At 49.3% G+C, this 17,500-nt stretch overlaps 2 protein-coding genes across 2 annotated transcripts in view; one reads left to right on the forward strand and one right to left on the reverse strand.

The window, feature by feature from the left end:
* Window positions 1-1,186: 1,186 nt before the first annotated feature.
* On the reverse strand, window positions 1,187-7,948 carry LOC138861045 (polycystin-1-like protein 3; the record flags this gene model as incomplete). Its single annotated transcript, XM_070119771.1, has 7 exons — window positions 7,937-7,948; window positions 7,534-7,644; window positions 2,273-2,570; window positions 2,068-2,208; window positions 1,787-1,990; window positions 1,544-1,747; window positions 1,187-1,427 (listed from the first exon to the last, which is right to left on the reverse strand). Coding segments are annotated over exons 1-7 (1,211 nt in total), but the record flags the coding sequence as incomplete, so codon positions are not given.
* Window positions 7,949-9,400: 1,452 nt separating this feature from the next.
* LOC138861046 (uncharacterized) overlaps window positions 9,401-17,500 on the forward strand; it is a 25,974-nt gene continuing 17,874 nt past the window's right edge. Inside the window, exons 1-6 of the mRNA XM_070119772.1 lie at window positions 9,401-9,409; window positions 9,811-9,966; window positions 13,376-13,542; window positions 13,637-13,774; window positions 15,348-15,485; window positions 15,899-16,007. Coding sequence (XP_069975873.1) covers window positions 9,401-9,409; window positions 9,811-9,966; window positions 13,376-13,542; window positions 13,637-13,774; window positions 15,348-15,485; window positions 15,899-16,007 — 717 coding nt within the window. The remainder of the gene's footprint in view (window positions 9,410-9,810; window positions 9,967-13,375; window positions 13,543-13,636; window positions 13,775-15,347; window positions 15,486-15,898; window positions 16,008-17,500) is intronic.

Here is a 17,500-nt window from a genome sequence, read left to right on the forward strand (position 1 = left end):
CTCCCTCTCCCTCGCTCCATCTCTCCCTCTCTCCCTCTCTCCCTCTCTCCCTCTCTCCCTCTCTCCCTCTCTCCCTCTCTCCCTAATGCCCCAATCCTTTGCCTCCTACTTCCTAATACTCCACCCCGTCACCCTAATCCTGCATCCAATTAACTTTGTTACTCCATCCCTTTATCTTCTGGTGCTTCATCCTTTTATCCTCCCCCACCTATCATCCTAATACTCACCCCTTTCCCTGATCTATACCCTCCCTTATACTCCATCTCTTTACATTCCTAATACTCCAATCTTTTTCTTTTGTTAATACTTTTCTTTTCCCAACATTCCATCCATCTACTGCATAATACTCCATCCCTTTAACTCCTCCTTTCCAACACTCCATCCCTTTCAATAACTCCACCCTCCCTAGTACTCCACCCTTTACTTTCCTAATTCTATACCCCCCTACCTTTCTTAATACATATCCTCTTTACCTTTACCTTTCCCTCCCTAATACTCCACTCCTTTCATTCCTTTCCCTGACCGATAGTCCCAAGCTCCCTAATATTCCGGACTTTATCTTCCTAATACTCCACCCTCTTACCTTTACCTCTTCCTTCCTAATACCCCATCCCTTTCCCTGACCAATAACCCCACCCTCCCTAATACTCCACCCTCTTTACCTCTACATTTTCCTCGCTATTACTCCTCCCCTTTACCTTCCTAACACTCCACCCTTTTACCTTTACATTTTCCTCCCTACCACTCCACCTTCTTTACCTCTACATTTACCTCCCTAATACGCCACAACTTTACCTTCCAAATACTCCACCCTTTTACCTTTGAATTTTCCTCCCTAATGTTCCACCCCTTTACCTTCCTAATACTCTTCCCTTTTACCTTCCTAATACTCCACCCTATTTACCTCTTCATTTTCCTCCCTAATACTCCTCTTTAATTTCCTAATATGCCATCTTCTTTACCTTTACATTTTCCTCCCTAATACTCCACCCTCTTTAACTCTACTTTTTCCTCCCTAATACTCCACCCTCTTTACCTTCCTAACACTCCACCCTCTTTAACTCTACATTTTCCTCCCTAATACTTCACCCTCTTTAACTCTACTTTTTCCTCCCTAATACTCCACCCTCTTGAAATACTAAAACAACAACATACTCCATTGCAGGCATCATCTCTAAAAGCTTACCTGAAAACGGATGCATAAGACTGTGAGACCGGACAACCCGACAGGAGATTCAAGCAAGCCAAGCACGGTGGAACTTCGGTTGAAAACTGTGGTTGGGGACTTCGTTTGGGAACTTCGTTTGAGGATTGTGGGTGAGGACTGTGGTTGGGAACTTCGTTTAAGGACTGTGGTTGTGAACTAAGGTTGAGGACTTCGTTTGAGGACTGTGGTTGTGAACTGTGGTTGGGACTTCGTTTAAGGACTGTGGTTGTGAACTAATGTTGAGGACTTCGTTTGAGGACTGTGGTTGTGAACTGTGGTTGGGACTTCGTTTAAGGACTGTGGTTGAGAACTGTGGTTGGGACTTCGTTTAAGGACTGTGGTTGAGAACTGTGGTTAGGGACTTCGTCTGGGAACTTCGTTTGAGGATTGTGGGTGAGGACTGTGGTTGGGAACTTCGTTTGAGGACTGTGGTTGTGAACTGTGGTTGGGACTTCGTTTGAGGACTGTGGTTGAGAACTGTGGTTGGGACTTCGTTTAAGGACTGTGGTTGAGAACTGTGGTTGGGACTTCGTTTAAGGACTGTGGTTGAGAACTGTGGTTGGGACTTCGTTTAAGGACTGTGGTTGAGAACTGTGGTTGGGACTTCGTTTAAGGACTGTGGTTGAGAACTGTGGTTGGGGACTTCGTCTGGGAACTTCGTTTGAGGATTGTGGGTGAGGACTGTGGTTGGGAACTTCGTTTGAGGACTGTGGTTGTGAACTGTGGTTGGGACTTCGTTTGAGGACTGTGGTTGAGAACTGTGGTTGGGACTTCGTTTAAGGACTGTGGTTGAGAACTGTGGTTGGGACTTCGTTTAAGGACTGTGGTTGAGAACTGTGGTTGGGACTTCGTTTAAGGACTGTGGTTGAGAACTGTGGTTGGGACTTCGTTTAAGGACTGTGGTTGAGAACTGTGGTTGGGGACTTCGTCTGGGAACTTCGTTTGAGGATTGTGGGTGAGGACTGTGGTTGGGAACTTCGTTTGAGGACTGTGGTTGTGAACTGTGGTTGGGACTTCGTTTGAGGACTGTGGTTGAGAACTGTGGTTGGGACTTCGTTTAAGGACTGTGGTTGAGAACTGTGGTTGGGACTTCGTTTAAGGACTGTGGTTGAGAACTGTTGTTGGGACTTCGCTTAAGGACTGTGGTTAAGAACTTTGATTGATGAGAACTTTGGTTGAGAACCTTGGTGGAGAACTTCGGTGGAGAACTTTGGTTGAGAACTGTGGTTGAGAGCCTTGGTGGAGTACCTTGGTGGAGAACCTTGGTTGAGAACTGTGGTTGAGATGACTGACTATATACCCGATTGGTATATGTTATCTTTGTGGTGGCTGAATGGGGACAGGTGGATTGGTGCCTATAAGCCTTTGGGGAAACAGATAGGTGATTAGGTGAATAATCGAGTGTTATCAAAGGGTTATCATAATATTGACTATTGTTTTATTGTTTAACATTGGACTCTATGGTAAATGAACTACTAAATATTCGAACTGATGGTAAATTAACTACTAAATATCCGAACTGTATTTACATATTTAGCATTCCAATACTAACAATGAGTAAAAATGCGGAAAATAAAAACCATATGAAATACACAATGCAAAAAAACACCTCTAAATCAACAACAAAAGCAACAATTCAATAAAACATGAATGTAAATAAGTTTATACAAATGATGTCCCCCGAGCGGTGTCTACGTGCACAACCTCAGACGTCTTGAAACCAATATTAAAACCACAAGCATCTCTTTTTTTCCATCCAGTTCCAATTCTGTCTGAACCAATATTCAGGGTCCGATATTTCCGAAGACATTTGTCAAAGCCGAAATTCTGGATAAGTAGGATCGTTATGGAACAAAAAAAAAAAAAAAAAAAGAGAGAGAGAGAATGATGTAGAATGAAAGATCCAAACAATAGGTCTCTTAAAATTAATAAACACGATGCTTCATAGATTCAGCGTGGGCCGACTGTTAAATTGCCGCCCTCTCATTCTCTCTCATTCTCTCTCTCTCTCTCTCTCTCTCTCTCTCTCTCTCTCTCTCTCTCCTCTCTCTCTCTCTCTCTCTCTCTCTCTCTCTCTCTCTCTCTCTCTCTCTCTCTCTCTCTCTCTCTCTCTCTCTCTCTCTCTCTCTCTTTTCGTCTCATCATTTCCATCTTTTGCTTCCTTTTTTCTTTCTTCCTTCCTACCATACCTTTTCTTTCTTCCCTCCCGCTCCCTCCCTTTCACCTTCCTTTTCCATCCCAACCTCTCTCTCTTTCCCCCTCTCATCTCCCTCTCTCTCTCCCTCTATCTCTCCCGCCCGGGCCTACTCCCTCTCCCTCCCCCTCTCTCCCTCTCCCTGTCTCCTTCTCCCTCCCCCTCTCTCCCTCTCCCTCCCAGGCCTTCCTCCCACTCCCTCCTCCCACTCCTTCTCCCTCTCCCCATTTCTCCCTCGCTCCCACAACAGCAACAACCCCAGGTCAGCCGTGGCTTCGGGTAGCCAGCGAGGAGGAACCCGAAGCGGATAACAATGAAGCATCCTGCGGGTTAATAAGCGCCATGGAAAGCGGGTAATGCCACGGGCGCTGGCCAATCCGACCGACCCGCCGTATTACCCTGTTGGAGTGAATTATGGGTAAATGCATTGGGGTCAGGTGGAAGGGGGGGAAGGGGGGGGGGGTAAAGTAAATGTCGCGGAGCAAAATGAGGTGCGTAATTTCTTGTCTCTTTTCCTCTCTCTCTCTTTCTCTCTTTCTCGCTCGTTCTAACTGTCGGTCTCTCTAACTCTTGTCTCCTTAATTCTCTGACTCTCTATCTTTGTCTCTATTTCGCTCTCTCTCTTTCTTTCTGATGCTGCCAACACTTCTGTTTCCTCCTATTACTATCTTCTTCTCCCTCTTCTCCTTCCTCTTAACACTCTTTTCTTTCTTTCTCTCTCTCTCTCACTCACTCTCTCTCTCACTCTCTCTCTCTCTCAATCTCTCTCTCACTCTCACTCTCACTCTCACTCTCTCTCTCACTCCCAGGGCCTCCTCCCTTTCCCTCTCGCTCTCGCTCTCTCTCTCTCTCTCTCTCTCTCTCTCTCTCTCTCTCTCTCTCTCTCTCTCTCTCTCTCTCTCTCTCTCTCTCTCTCTCTCTCTCTCTCTCTCTCACACACACACGAATTTACTTAATCTATCATACTAGTACTTAATTCATGACATTATTAAAGAACGGACTGCTGACATGCTATACCGATATGCCCTGTATATGTATAAACCACATACAAATATCATACATTTTCTTCCTCTCGCCATACATCTCCATCCCCCCCCCTCCTTCATTCCACGCCGCCCTCCTGTGCCCAGATACCCCCAAGAACCACCTTCCTCCTCTATTCCTTCTGCGACATCTTTTCCGAACAAAGAAACTATAAAAAATGTACGATCTATTTACGAGTAAATATTTGATTCCGTCTGAGTGTTAATTACCCATGAATATCTATCTCTGACGTCACCCTGCCCCTTTCCCCTCCCCTTCTGCCTCCAACCTCCTCCCATCCCCTATCCTCCCTCCTCCCCTTCCCTATCCTCCCTCCTCGCCTTCCCTATCCTCCCTCCTACTTCCCTATCCTCTTTCCTCCCTTCCCTATCCTCTTTCCCTTCCCTATCCTCCCTCCTCCCCTTCCCTATCCTCCCCCCTCCCCTTCCCTATCCTCCCTCCTCGCCTTCCCTATCCCCTCTCTCCTCCCCTTCCCTATCCTCCTCCTCCCTTCCCTATCCTCCCTCCTCCCCTTCCCTATCCTCCCTCCTCGCCTTCCCTATCCTCCCTCCTCGCCTTCCTTATCCTCCTTCCTCCCTTCCCTATCCTCCCTCCCTCGCCTTCCTTATCCTCCTTCCTCCCCCTTCCCTATCCTCCCCTCCTCGCCTTCCCTATCCTCTCTCCTCCCCTTCCCTATCCTCCCTCCTCGCCTTCCATATCCTCCCTCCTCCCCTTCCCTATCCTCCCTCCTCCCTTCCTTATCCTCCCTTCCTCCCCCTTCCCTATCCTCATTCCTCCACTTCCCTATCCTCCTCCCCCTTTATCTCCCTCCTCGCCTTCCCTATCCTCCCTCCTCCCTTCCTATCCTCCGTCCTCCCCTTCCCTATCTCCCTCCTCCTTCCCTATCCTCTCTCCTCCCTTCCCTATCCTCCCACCTCCCTTCCCTATCCTCCCTCCCCCATCCCCTATCCTCCCTCCGCCCCTTCCTTATCCTCCCTCCGCCCCTTCCCTATCCTCCTCCTCCCTTCCCTATCCTCCCTCCGCCCCTTCCCTATCCTCCCTCCGCCCTTCCCTATCCTCCCCTCCTTTCCCTATCCTCCCTCCTAATCCTTCCCTATCCTCCCTCCTCCCATCCCCTATCCCCCTTCCTCCCCTTCCCTCATCCCTCCTCCTCCCCTTCCCTATCCTCCCTCCTCCCCCTTCCCTATCCTCCCTCCTCCCTTCCCTATCCTCCCTCTATACCCTTCCCTATCCTCCCGCCTCCCATCCCCTATCCTCCCTCCTCCCCTTCACTATCCTCCCTCCTCCCATCCCCTATCCTCCCTTCTCCCCTTCCCTATCCTGCCTCCTCCCCTTCCCTATCCTCCCTCTTCCCCTTCCCTATCCTCCTTCCCTCCCTTCCCTATACGCCCTCCTCCCCTTCCCTATCCTCCCTCCTCCCCTTCCTATCCTCCCTCCTCCCATCCCCTATCTCCTTCCTCGCCTACCCTATCCTCCCTCCGCCCCTTCCCTATCCTCCCTCCTCGCCTTCCCTATCCTCCCTCCTCCCTTCCCTATCCTCCCTTCCTCCCCTTCCCTATCCCTCCTCCCCTTCCCTATCCTCCCTCCTCCCTTCCCTATCCTCCCTCCTCCCATCCCTATCCTCCCTTCCCCTACCCTATCCTCCCTCCTCCCCTTCCCTATCCTCCCTCCTCCCTTCCCTATCCTCCCCTCCCCCATCCCCTATCCTCCCTCCGCCCTTCCCCTATCCTCCCTCCTCCCATCCCCTTATCCTCCCTCCTCCCATCCCTATCCTCCCTCCTCCCCTTCCCTATCCTCCTTCCTTTCCCTTCTATCCCCTCCCTCCTCCCCTTCCCTATCCTCCCTCCTCCCATCCCCTATCCTCCCTCCTCCCCTTCCCTATCCTCCTTCCTTTCCCCACCTATCCCCTATCCCCTCCCTCCTCTCCCTCCTCCCACCCCCCTCCTCCTCCTTCCCCGTCGCGCCTCCGCGTAACCGCCGACGAGCCCGCGCACCGACGAGACAATTAGGGGAGTGCTAAGTACCGGTAATTACAGCGTGACGGCGCCCATGCATTAAACATCAGCCTCTTTCGGGCCTCTTTGCGTATCCGAATATATACCTGGGAGCCGCAGGGGAGCCGCAGGTAAGCTACAGGTACGCCACACTTCGCTCCTTGGCGTGGCTCGTCCCGCGCGGCGCAATGCAGCCAGCGAGACTCCCGTGATTTATTCCTCCCCGCCGATAAATCAACAGGAAACCCCGCATCATCCTCACTCGGTCTCCGCTTAAGTACGGAGTATTTTAATTCCTCTTCCCTCTTCGTGTTCGTGTTCTTCTTCTTCTTCTTCTTCTTCTTCTTCTTCTTCTTCTTCTTCTTCTTCTTCTTCTTCTTTTTTTTTTTCTTCTTCTTCTTTTTCTTTTCTTCTTCTTCTTCTTCTTCTTCTTCTTCTTCTTCTTCTTCTTCTTCTTCTTCTTCTTCTTCTTCTTCTTCTTCTCCTTCTTCATCTACTTCCTCCTCCTCTTTCTCCTCCTCTTTCTCCTCCTCCTTTCCTCCTCTTTCTCCCCCTCCTTCTCCTTCTCCTTCTCCTTCTCCTTCCCCTCCTCCTTCCCCTCCTCCTCCCCCTCCTCCTTCTTCTTCTTCTTTTCCTCCTCCTCCTCCTCCTCCTCCTCCTCCTCCTCCTCCTCCTTCTCCTCCTTCTCCTCCTTCTCCTCCTTCCCCTCCTCCCCCTCCTTTTCCTCCTCCTCCGCCATCTTATCCCATCCTCCTCTCTTCCTCCTTCGCCTCCTCCTATGTCGCTCTTTCTGCTTCCAAAAACGAGGCAAGGCCAACAACACGCGAGCCGGAGAATGCTTGCATGTCATGGATCTTGCTTGTGCAGTATTGCAAGCGATTCCCATGCAGCCGCGTTATTAGCGAATTCCTCCGATGAATTTGCAATCAAGAGGTTATCTCATATTTAAGCGTTCTTACCCCCTCGCGAATTTAGTAGTGAAGATAAATGAAAACGGATCAATGAGGCTGACAATATAAAATATTTTTACGAGTTCACAGTAAATAATAATAATAATAATAATAAAATAATAATAAAATAAAAAAAAGTCTCACTTTCCTTCTGCCTGTCTGGTTACCATGGAATTCAAAAGCACAAAGTGACAAAAGCAGACACAACAAGCAGAACGGCTGCATCACCACCTGAGCTACCCGGGTAAGGCAAAGCTGTCAAGGGGCACAGAACAGCTTAATCAGCGCTAGATCAGCTGTTTGCATGTGGCAGTAAGGATTGTCAAGAGTCAGCGGTGAAGTAGCATATCACAAGGAGAATGAATCAAACGAGACGGCAGATAAAGCGAGGAATAAATGCAATATATGATAATACCCTAAAAAAAAATAACCATAAGAAATAATGCAACTCCCTCTATTGAAATTACATTGCAACTACAGTAGACCACTCTGGAACTAGAAAGAATATTTTATTAATTGTATTCTATATTTTTCCAATACAATATACCTGAACACTCATAACATCGTTATAATATATATCATGTCCGGAAAGCCTGTCTTACAATGGGTTGTTTGTTTACATACGCTTATTCCACCGTAAAAATAATATAATATAACGGCATGTAAAGTGTTTTTTTAGAAGACGGGTTAGAAGCCGGAGAGAGAGGGAAGGAAATTGACGAGGAGGAAAAAAGAGGAAAATAGAAAAAAGGCAGAAAACAGGAGACGAAAAAAGAGCAAGGAAAACACCACAGACGAAGGAAATTGAAGAAAAAAGAGGAGGGACCAGAAAGATAAACATAATATAGAACAAAAAATAAGTAAATACACCTGAAAGAGGAGGACGCAAAAGAGGTGGAGGAAAATAAAGAGATCAGCAGACTACAGAAAAAAAACAAACACAATAGGAGTAGGAAGTGGGAGAGGAGGAGGAACATACAAAGAAAAACATAATACATACGAAAAAAAAGACAATATAGAAAAAAAGAAAAAAACAAGAGAAGGAGGAGGAACACCAAAAACGAACGAAAGACAAGGAAGAAAAAAAATAACAAGAGCTCGTACCCAAAGACATCAGACGACACACAAAAAATGCTACACGAGCGTTATGAGGGAAGAGACCCAAGACCTATGCCAAGAATTCGCGTGAGGCCTTAGTACACTTGGTACACTTTGCACACTTTGTACACAAGGGGAAAGGTGAAGTCTAACGCTACCCCGAAAGGAAATGAGATAGGAATAGGGGGGGGGGCGCTTGTAAGGACGGCACATTACACTGGGCAAAAAGGAGATTGCACGAGTTATAATAAATAAAAACTAGTTGGGCCGTAAACGAGAGACCCTTACCCTAAAATAATAATAATAACAATAAATACATAAATATAGTTTTGCAACTTCGTATGTTTGCAAGCCAGTTAAGACCATCAAATAAAATGATGATAATACTAGAAGCACAGAGAGCGCGCATACCACTGCCAAGGTAACAAGGTCACTGATGCAACAAAAACATTTCCACTTAAAGAATTACATCAAAATCACCTTTCTCAAGCACACAGGAGACGTCCGTAAACATGAACTTGGCGGAGGCAAGGCAATAGAGGCAATCATTTAAAAAAAAAATCCTGGATCTGGTTCACGATACGGATCACCACTAATCTGACTTAGGCTAAGAGACACTTCTGGTAAAATTTCCATAAAAATCTGTTCGAAACTTTCTGAGCTATCGTGCTAACAATCGAACAAATAATATCCGGATCGCCTCCAAAAATTAATGGCATCTAAGTTAGGCTAAGACACGCCTCTGGTACAAATTTCAGAAAAGAAAATCTGTTCATATTTTTTCGAGATCCTCATAACCTCATAATCAACGAACGAACAAACAAACTAACCAACGTGACCAAAAACATAAAACATTCTTAGCGAGGGACTATTCTGGAATATTGCATGGGTGCAAATGAAACACCTACCCGAAATGACAACGGTAATGCATCTGATATAATTCACTTGGAGCCTAAAATTAATGCCTAATAAACGTATACATGTATTATCACTTGGGAATTTATATAAGTACAGGTTTGGGTGTAGAGCGCCCCTCACCCCCCACCCCGCTACCTGTACCCAAAATAAATTACAATAACAATTTCACCATCACCAACATGACCGCAAGCAAACCAAATTAACATCAATCAACAAATCTTAAAAAAGTACCCCCTAACCTACACCCCCCCAATGTTAAAAAAAAATCCCCCAAAAAAAGAAAGAAAGAAAAAAAATCACAACAAAAAATACACCCCCCCAAAAAAAATAAAAAAATAAATAAAAAAAAAGCTCAACCCAACGCAACTCCGGCTTAACCCAGAAGAATTATATAACGTTCCTCAGGATAAGCGAGGCGAGGTTCGTTATGACATAACAGCAGCAGCGGCGGCCTCGAGGATAAGTTGCGGCCGCACGGAGGAGCAGGAGCAGGAGCAGGAGCAGGAGCAGGAGGAGGAGGAGGAGGTCGGCAAGAGGCATCCGTCTTTGGATTATGCTCCGGCACGAAATCCAAATAAATAACTTATCTGCGTTCTTCCTCAGGGGCGCGGAGAAGGAGAGGAGAGGTGATAGGGGACGAGAGAAAGGGGAGGGAGAGTGAATTGGAAGAAAGAGGAAGGAGAATTGGAGAGGAGTGATGATAGGGGAGGTGGAAGGGAGAGTGAACTGGAGAAAGGAGGAAGGGGAATGGGAGAGGAGAGATGATAGGGGATGAGAGAAAAGGGGGGTGGAAGTGAGAGTGAAGTGGAGAAAGGAGGAAGGGGGTATTGGAAGGAGTGATGATAGGGATGAGAGAAAGGGGAGGTGGAAGTGAAGATGAACTGGAGAAAGGAGGAAGGGAAATTGGAGAGGAGTGATGATAGGGGATGAGAGAAAGGGGAGGTGGAAGTGAGAGTGAACTGAAGAAAGGAGGAAGGGGTATTGGAGAGGAGTGATGATAGGGGATGAGAGAAACGGGAGGTGGAAGGGAGAGTGAACTGGAGAAAGGAGGAAGGGGTATTGGAGAGGAGTGATGATAGGGGATGAGAGAAACGGGAGGTGGAAGGGAGAGTGAACTGGAGAAAGGAGGAAGGGGAATTGGAGAGGAGAGATGATAGGGGCATTGGAGAGAGTGGAGATGAGAGAAAGGAGGAAGGGAAATAAGAGAAAGAGTGAAATAGAAGAGAGAAAGAAAGAAGGGAAATTGAAGGGAGAATGAAAAGGAAGCGAGATGAGGAAGAGGAATAGGAGACAGAGTGAAAAGGCTGAGAGATAGGAGGAAGGAAGGAGGGAGAGAGAGGGAGTGAGGAGGGAAGAAAAGAGAGAAAAATAATCAAACGAAGAGAGAGAGAGAGAGAGAGAGAGAGAGGAAGAGGAAGAGAGAGAGAGAGAGAGAGAGAGAGAGAGAGAGAGAGAGAGAGAGAGAGAGAGAGAGAGAGAGAGAGAGGAGAGAAGAGAGAGAGAGAGAGAGAGAGAGAGAGAGAGAGAGAGAGAGAGAGAGAGAGAGAGAGAGAGAGAGAGAGAGAGAGAGAGAGAGAGAGAGAGAGAGAGAGAGAGAGAGAGAGACAGAGAGAGAGACAGAGAGAGAGAGAGAGAGAGTTTGAGTGAACATGTAAGGTAAATTAGAAAAGAGATAGGAGGAAGGGAAATAAATGAATGATTGAATTGCAGGATAGACAGGAGGAAGAGCAAACAGTGAGAGATAAGTGGACGAAAGAGAGGAGGAAGGGAATCAAGAGGGAGGGTGAATTGAAAGAGATAACATGGAAGAGAGGCATGAGGGGAGACAGAGGAGGGAGAAGGGAGCGAAGAGAAGAGAGAGTTGACCAGGGAGGAGAGTGAACTGGAAAAAATAGAAAATGGAGAATGAAGTAGAGAAAGAGTAAATTAGACGAATGAAAGAGAAAAAAATAGAAGGGTAAGGTGATAAAGGAAAATGAAAGACGTAAATACAAAAAAAAGAGCACGGATGGGGGGTAGGGGGAAAAGAGACATGCCGTGTTTCTTCCTTCCTGAATATTTTATTCAACTTACCACTTTTAACCTCCCCTCCTCCCCCCTCCCCATCCCTCACCTTCGTTTACCGTTCTCACTCTCTGTCTCTCCTTCTTCCGCATTTTTCTCTCCTGTCTCCCTCTCTCCTTCTCCCGACTTTCCTTATCTTTCTTTTGCCTCTCGCTTTCCCCATCTTTCTCTCCCTTGCTTCTCCCTTTCTCCTCTAACGTCTTCGTGTCACCTTTAACCTCTTGTTTAATTTCACTCTTCCTTCCTTCTCGCCCTCTTCTATGTTTATCTTTTATTAATTCTACTTCTGTTTCTCCCCTTCGCTCCGGTTTCATTTTCCTTTATTTTCGCCCTATCCATTTTTTATCTTTCTTGTCTACCCTTCTCCTTTTTTCTGTCTCCCTTTCTTTCCTATATTTCTTCCTCTGCTTTCGCTTTTCACCTATCTATCTATTGTTTATCTTTATCTTCCGTTTGTCCCTCGTTCCCTCCCACTTTCCTTCCTTCTGTTTCCTTTCTCCTCGTGTCTACTTCTGAAGTCCCCCACCCCCCTTTTTTCTACACATCCTTTCTTTCTCTCTCCTACATCTGCCTACTTTCATGTTGTTTCTCTTTCTCCACCTGTTTCTCTCTCTTTCATCCTTCTCTGATTCCCACTCTTATTCCTCACCCCCTTTCTTTTGCCTTATTCACCCTCCACCTTTTTCTACGCCCTCTCCTTTTCCACTCCATCTCTCCTTCACTCCCTCTCTTCCCCTACCCCCTCCTTTCCTATCCCCTCTGCTTTTCCTACTCCCTCTCCTTTCCATTTACACTCTTTTCCTATTTACTCCTTCTCCCTACCCCCTCTCCTTTTCCTACTCCCTCTCCCTATCCCCTCTCCTTCCCTATTCCCTCTCCCTCTCCCTATCCCCTCTCCTTCCCTATCCCTCTCGTTCCCTATCCCCTCTGCTTTTCCTATTCCCTCTCCTTTCCCTATTTCAACCTAGCCCTCCAAAGCACCTTTCCAAGTTCCCTTCCCCTCCCCCCCTGCCTATGCCTCGCTGTAGGTCCCCAGTGGCCAGCCGACCGTAATATCCTTCCCTTCCCGCGGGGTAAATATATGATAATGGCCATTTCCAAGTGTTTATTTCGTTATACACTACTACTGCTATACGGCGGGCCAGACAGGAGACAAAGGGGAGGGGAGGGGGCTGGTCAGCGGGGTAGAGGAGGGGGGGGCTGGTGGGATGGTGAGCGGGGAGGAGGGCAGGGATGGTGGTGGGGGAGGGAGGGGACTAGTGGGATGGTGAGCGGGAGGGGGGACTGGTGGGATGGTGAGTGAGGGGGGGAGAGGGTCTGGTGGGATGGTGAGTGGGGAGGAGGGGCTGGTCAGGATGGTGAGTGGGGAGGGAGGGACTGGTGGGATGGTGAGCGGGGGAGGAGGGGCTTGGGGATGGTGAGAGGGGGAGGGTCAGGATGGGTATGTTATGGGTGTTTGGAGGGTAAGGTGTGGAGGGAGAGGGTATGGGTGCTGGGTGGTAGGTGGAAGGGGGCGGGGAATGGGCGTTAGTAATTAACAGGGGGGGAAGGGGAGGGCGGGAGGGAGGGGGCGGATCCATCCAATAAACGCTGTCATAAAGCGACGAAACATCCGCTCAAATAGTACTTTTAAAACAAAACAAAAAATTTAAAAAACAAAACAAAAAACAAAAAAACAATTATCTATCATCAACGCCCGCGGAAGCTACGCGAAGTATTCGTTTCCCGCGAAAAGAGCGAATTCCAAAAGTGATCGTTTGGCCCCGCGTTCGCGTTCATTAAACGGCGTCGAGTAGAGCGGTAATGAGTGAAACAACCGGGAGCTTTAGCGTGCGTGTGCGTGAACGGAAGCCAGCCAATCACAACCCCGGTAACAGAAGCCAGCCAATCACAACCCCGGTAACAGAAGCCTGCCAATCACAACCCCGGTAACAGAAGCCAGCCAATCACAACCCCGGTAACAGAAGCCTGCCAATCACAAAACCGGCAACAGAAGCCTGCCAATCACAACCCCGGTAACAGAAACCAGCCAATCACAACCCCGGCAACAGAAGCCAGCCAATCACAACCCCGGTAACAGAAGCCTGCCAATCACAACCTCGCTAACGGAAGCTAGCCAATAACAACCTCACTAACAGAAGCCTGCCAATCACAACCCCGGTAACAGAAGCCAGCCAATCACAACCCCGGTAACAGAAGCCAGCCAATCACAACCCCGGCAACAGAAGCCAGCCAATCACAACCCCGGTAACAGAAGCCTGCCAATCACAACCTCGCTAACAGAAGCCAGCCAATCACAACCCCGGTAACAGAAGCCAGCCAATCACAACCTCGCTAACAGAAGCCAGCCAATCACAACCCCGGCAACAGAAGCCAGCCAATCATAACCCCGGTAACAGAAGCCAGCCAATCACAACCCCGGTAACAGAAACCAGCCAATCACAACCCCGGTAACGGAAGCCAGCCAATCACAACCCCGGTAACAGAAACCAGCCAATCACAACCCCGGCAAAAGAAGTCAGCCAATCACAACCCCGGTAACAGAAGCCAGCCAATCACAACCCCGCTAACAGAAGCCAGCCAATCACAACCCCGCTAACAGAAGCCAGCCGATCACAACCCCGCTAACAGAAGCCAGCCAATCACAACCTCGCTAACAGAAGCCAGCCAATCACAACCTCGCTAACAGAAGCCAGCCAATCACAACCTCGCTAACAGAAGCCAGCCAATCACAACCTCGCTAACAGAAGCCAGCCAATCACAACCTCGCTAACAGAAGCCAGCCAATCCAAACCCCGCTAACAGAAGCCAGCCAATCACAACCCCGGTAACAGAAGCCAGCCAATCACAACCTCGCTAACAGAAGCCAGCCAATTACAACCCCGCTAACAGAAGCCAGCCAATCACAACCTCGCTAACAGAAGCCAGCCAATCACAACCCCGCTAACGGAAGCCAGCCAATCACAACCCCGCTAACAGAAGCCAGCCAATCACAACCCCGGTAACAGAAGCCAGCCAATCACAACCCCGGTAACAGAAGCCAGCCAATCACAACCCCGGTAACAGAAGCCAGCCAATCACAACCTCGCTAACAGAAGCCAGCCAATCACAACCCCGGCAACAGAAGCCAGCCAATCACAACCCCGCTAACAGAAGCCAGCCAATCACAACCCCGGTAACAGAAGCCAGCCAATCACAACCTCGCTAACAGAAGCCAGCCAATCACAACCTCGCTAACAGAAGCCAGCCAATCACAACCTCACTAACAGAAGCCAGCCAATCACAACCCCGGTAACAGAAGCCAGCCAATCACAACCCCGGTAACAGAAGCCAGCCAATCACAACCCCGGTAACAGAAGCCAGCCAATCACAACCCCGGTAACAGAAGCCAGCCAATCACAACCCCGGCAACAGAAGCCAGCCAATCACAACCCCGCTAACAGAAGCCAGCCAATCACAACCCCGCTAACAGAAGCCAGCCAATCACAACCCCGCTAACAGAAGCCAGCCAATCACAACCCCGGTAACAGAAGCCAGTCAATCACAACCTCGCTAACAGAAGCCAGCCAATCACAACCTCGGTAACAGAAGCCAGCCAATCACAACCTCGGTAACAGAAGCCAGCCAATCACAACCTCGCTAACAGAAGCCAGCCAATCACAACCCCGCTAACAGAAGCCAGCCAATCACAACCTCGCTAACAGAAGCCAGCCAATCACAACCCCGGTAACGTAAGCCAGCCAATCACAACCCCGCTAACAGAAGCCAGCCAATCACAACCTCGCTAAAAGAAGCCAGCCAATCACAACCCCGGTAACAGAAGCCAGCCAATCACAACCCCGCTAACAGAAGCTAGCCAATCACAACCACGGTAACAGAAGCCAGCCAATCACAACCCCGGTAACAGAAGCCAGCCAATCACAACCCCGGCAACAGAAGCCAGTCAATCACAACCCCGGTAACAGAAGCCAGCCAATCACAACCCCGGCAACAGAAGCCAGCCAATCACAACCCCGGTAACAGAAGCCAGCCAATCACAACCCCGCTAACAGAAGCCAGCCAATCACAACCTCGCTAACAGAAGCCAGCCAATCACAACCCCGGTAACAGAAGCCAGCCAATCACAACCCCGGTAACGGAAGCCAGCCAATCACAACCCCGGTAACAGAAGCCAGCCAATCACAACCCCGGTAACAGAAGCCAGCCAATCACAACCCCGGTAACAGAAGCCAGCCAATCACAACTTCGCTAACAGAAGCCAGCCAATCACAACCCCGGTAACAGAAGCCAGCCAATCACAACCCCGGTAACGGAAGCCAGCCAATCACAACCCCGGTAACAGAAGCCAGCCAATCACAACCCCGGTAACAGAAGCCAGCCAATCACAACCCCGGTAACAGAAGCCAGCCAATCACAACCCCGGTAACAGAAGCCAACCAATCACAACCCCGGTAACAGAAGCCAGCCAATCACAACCCCGGCAACAGAAGCCAGTCAATCACAACCCCGGTAACAGAAGCCAGCCAATCACAACCCCGGTAACAGAAGCCAGCCAATCACAACCCCGCTAACAGAAGCCAGCTAATCACAACCCCGGTAACAGAAGCCAGCCAATCACAACCCCGCTAACAGAAGCCAGCCAATCACAACCCCGGTAACAGAAGCCAGCCAATCACAACCCCGGCAACAGAAGCCAGCCAATCACAACCCCGGTAACAGAAGCCAGCCAATCACAACCCCGGTAACAGAAGCCAGCCAATCACAACCTCGCTAAAAGAAGCCAGCCAATCACAACCCCGGCAACAGAAGCCAGCCAATCACAACCCCGGTAACAGAAGCCAGCCAATCACAACCCCGGCAACAGAAGCCAGCCAATCACAACCCCGGTAACAGAAGCCAGCCAATCACAACCCCGGTAACAGAAGCCAGCCAATCACAACCCCGGCAACAGAAGCCAGTCAATCACAACCCCGGTAACAGAAGCCAGCCAATCACAACCCCGGCAACAGAAGCCAGCCAATCACAACCCCGGTAACAGAAGCCAGCCAATCACAACCCCGCTAACAGAAGCCAGCCAATCACAACCCCGGTAACAGAAGCCAGCCAATCACAACCCCGGTAACAGAAGCCAGCCAATCACAACCTCGCTAACAGAAGCCAGCCAATCACAACCCCGGTAAGAATCGCCCGCTGCACTGAGAATGGATGGCGGGGGATTCCTCCGTACGACGCTGCAGTTCCGCTAATCACGCTTTATGAGACGAGCAGTCCACGCCGCCGCCGCCGCCGCCGCCGCCGCCCTGCCGAGTCCTATCAATAATGGCAGAGCCGACCCTGCCATCGCTGTCTGAAATCACTTTAATGCGATTCCAGAGGCGATTCCGTCCAGGACTCGGAAGCTTCACACTCAGGTTGTGTCCGTTTCACTCTCTTCCTCGTCTTATTTTCTTTATTCATTCCTCCTTTCGTTTCTCCTCCTTCCTCCACCCTACTTCCCTTCCTTCCTCCCCCTTCTCCACATTCCTGTCCTTCCTCCATCCAGCTTCCCTTCCCTCCTTCCCTACATTCCCCCCTTCCTCTTTCCTATCCCACCTTCCCTCCTCCTCCTCCCTCCCCCTCCTCCCTCCCTCCCTCCCACCCTTTCCTCCCTTCCCTCCCACCTCGCCCTCCTCCCCCTCCCTTCCTCCTTCCCTTCCTCCCTTCCTCCATTCCTCCCTCCTCCCTCAACCCGCAGCACCTCCGCCCGTGGATGAGAGATTCAAACGCTCCCGAGATTCTCCGCAAGAACGACGGCCTCCGCACCTGCCGCTCTCCCTCGCTCCCTTAGCGCGAGAGGAACGAGATTTTTATTTTTTTATTTATTTTTTTTTTTTTTTCTCTTCCCGCCCAGGATGTTCCTTCGCGGTTCGCTCTACGCCCCAAGCTCTCTCTCTCTCTCTCTCTCTCTCTCTTGTGCATTTATTTTCTGCTTCTTGCCTATGCCCTCTCTCACTCTCTCTCTCTCTCTCTCTCTCTCTCTCTCTCTCTCTCT

The sequence above is a fragment of the Penaeus vannamei genome, unplaced genomic scaffold (assembly GCF_042767895.1).
Source record: "Penaeus vannamei isolate JL-2024 unplaced genomic scaffold, ASM4276789v1 unanchor637, whole genome shotgun sequence".
NCBI classification, from domain to species: domain Eukaryota; kingdom Metazoa; phylum Arthropoda; class Malacostraca; order Decapoda; family Penaeidae; genus Penaeus; species Penaeus vannamei.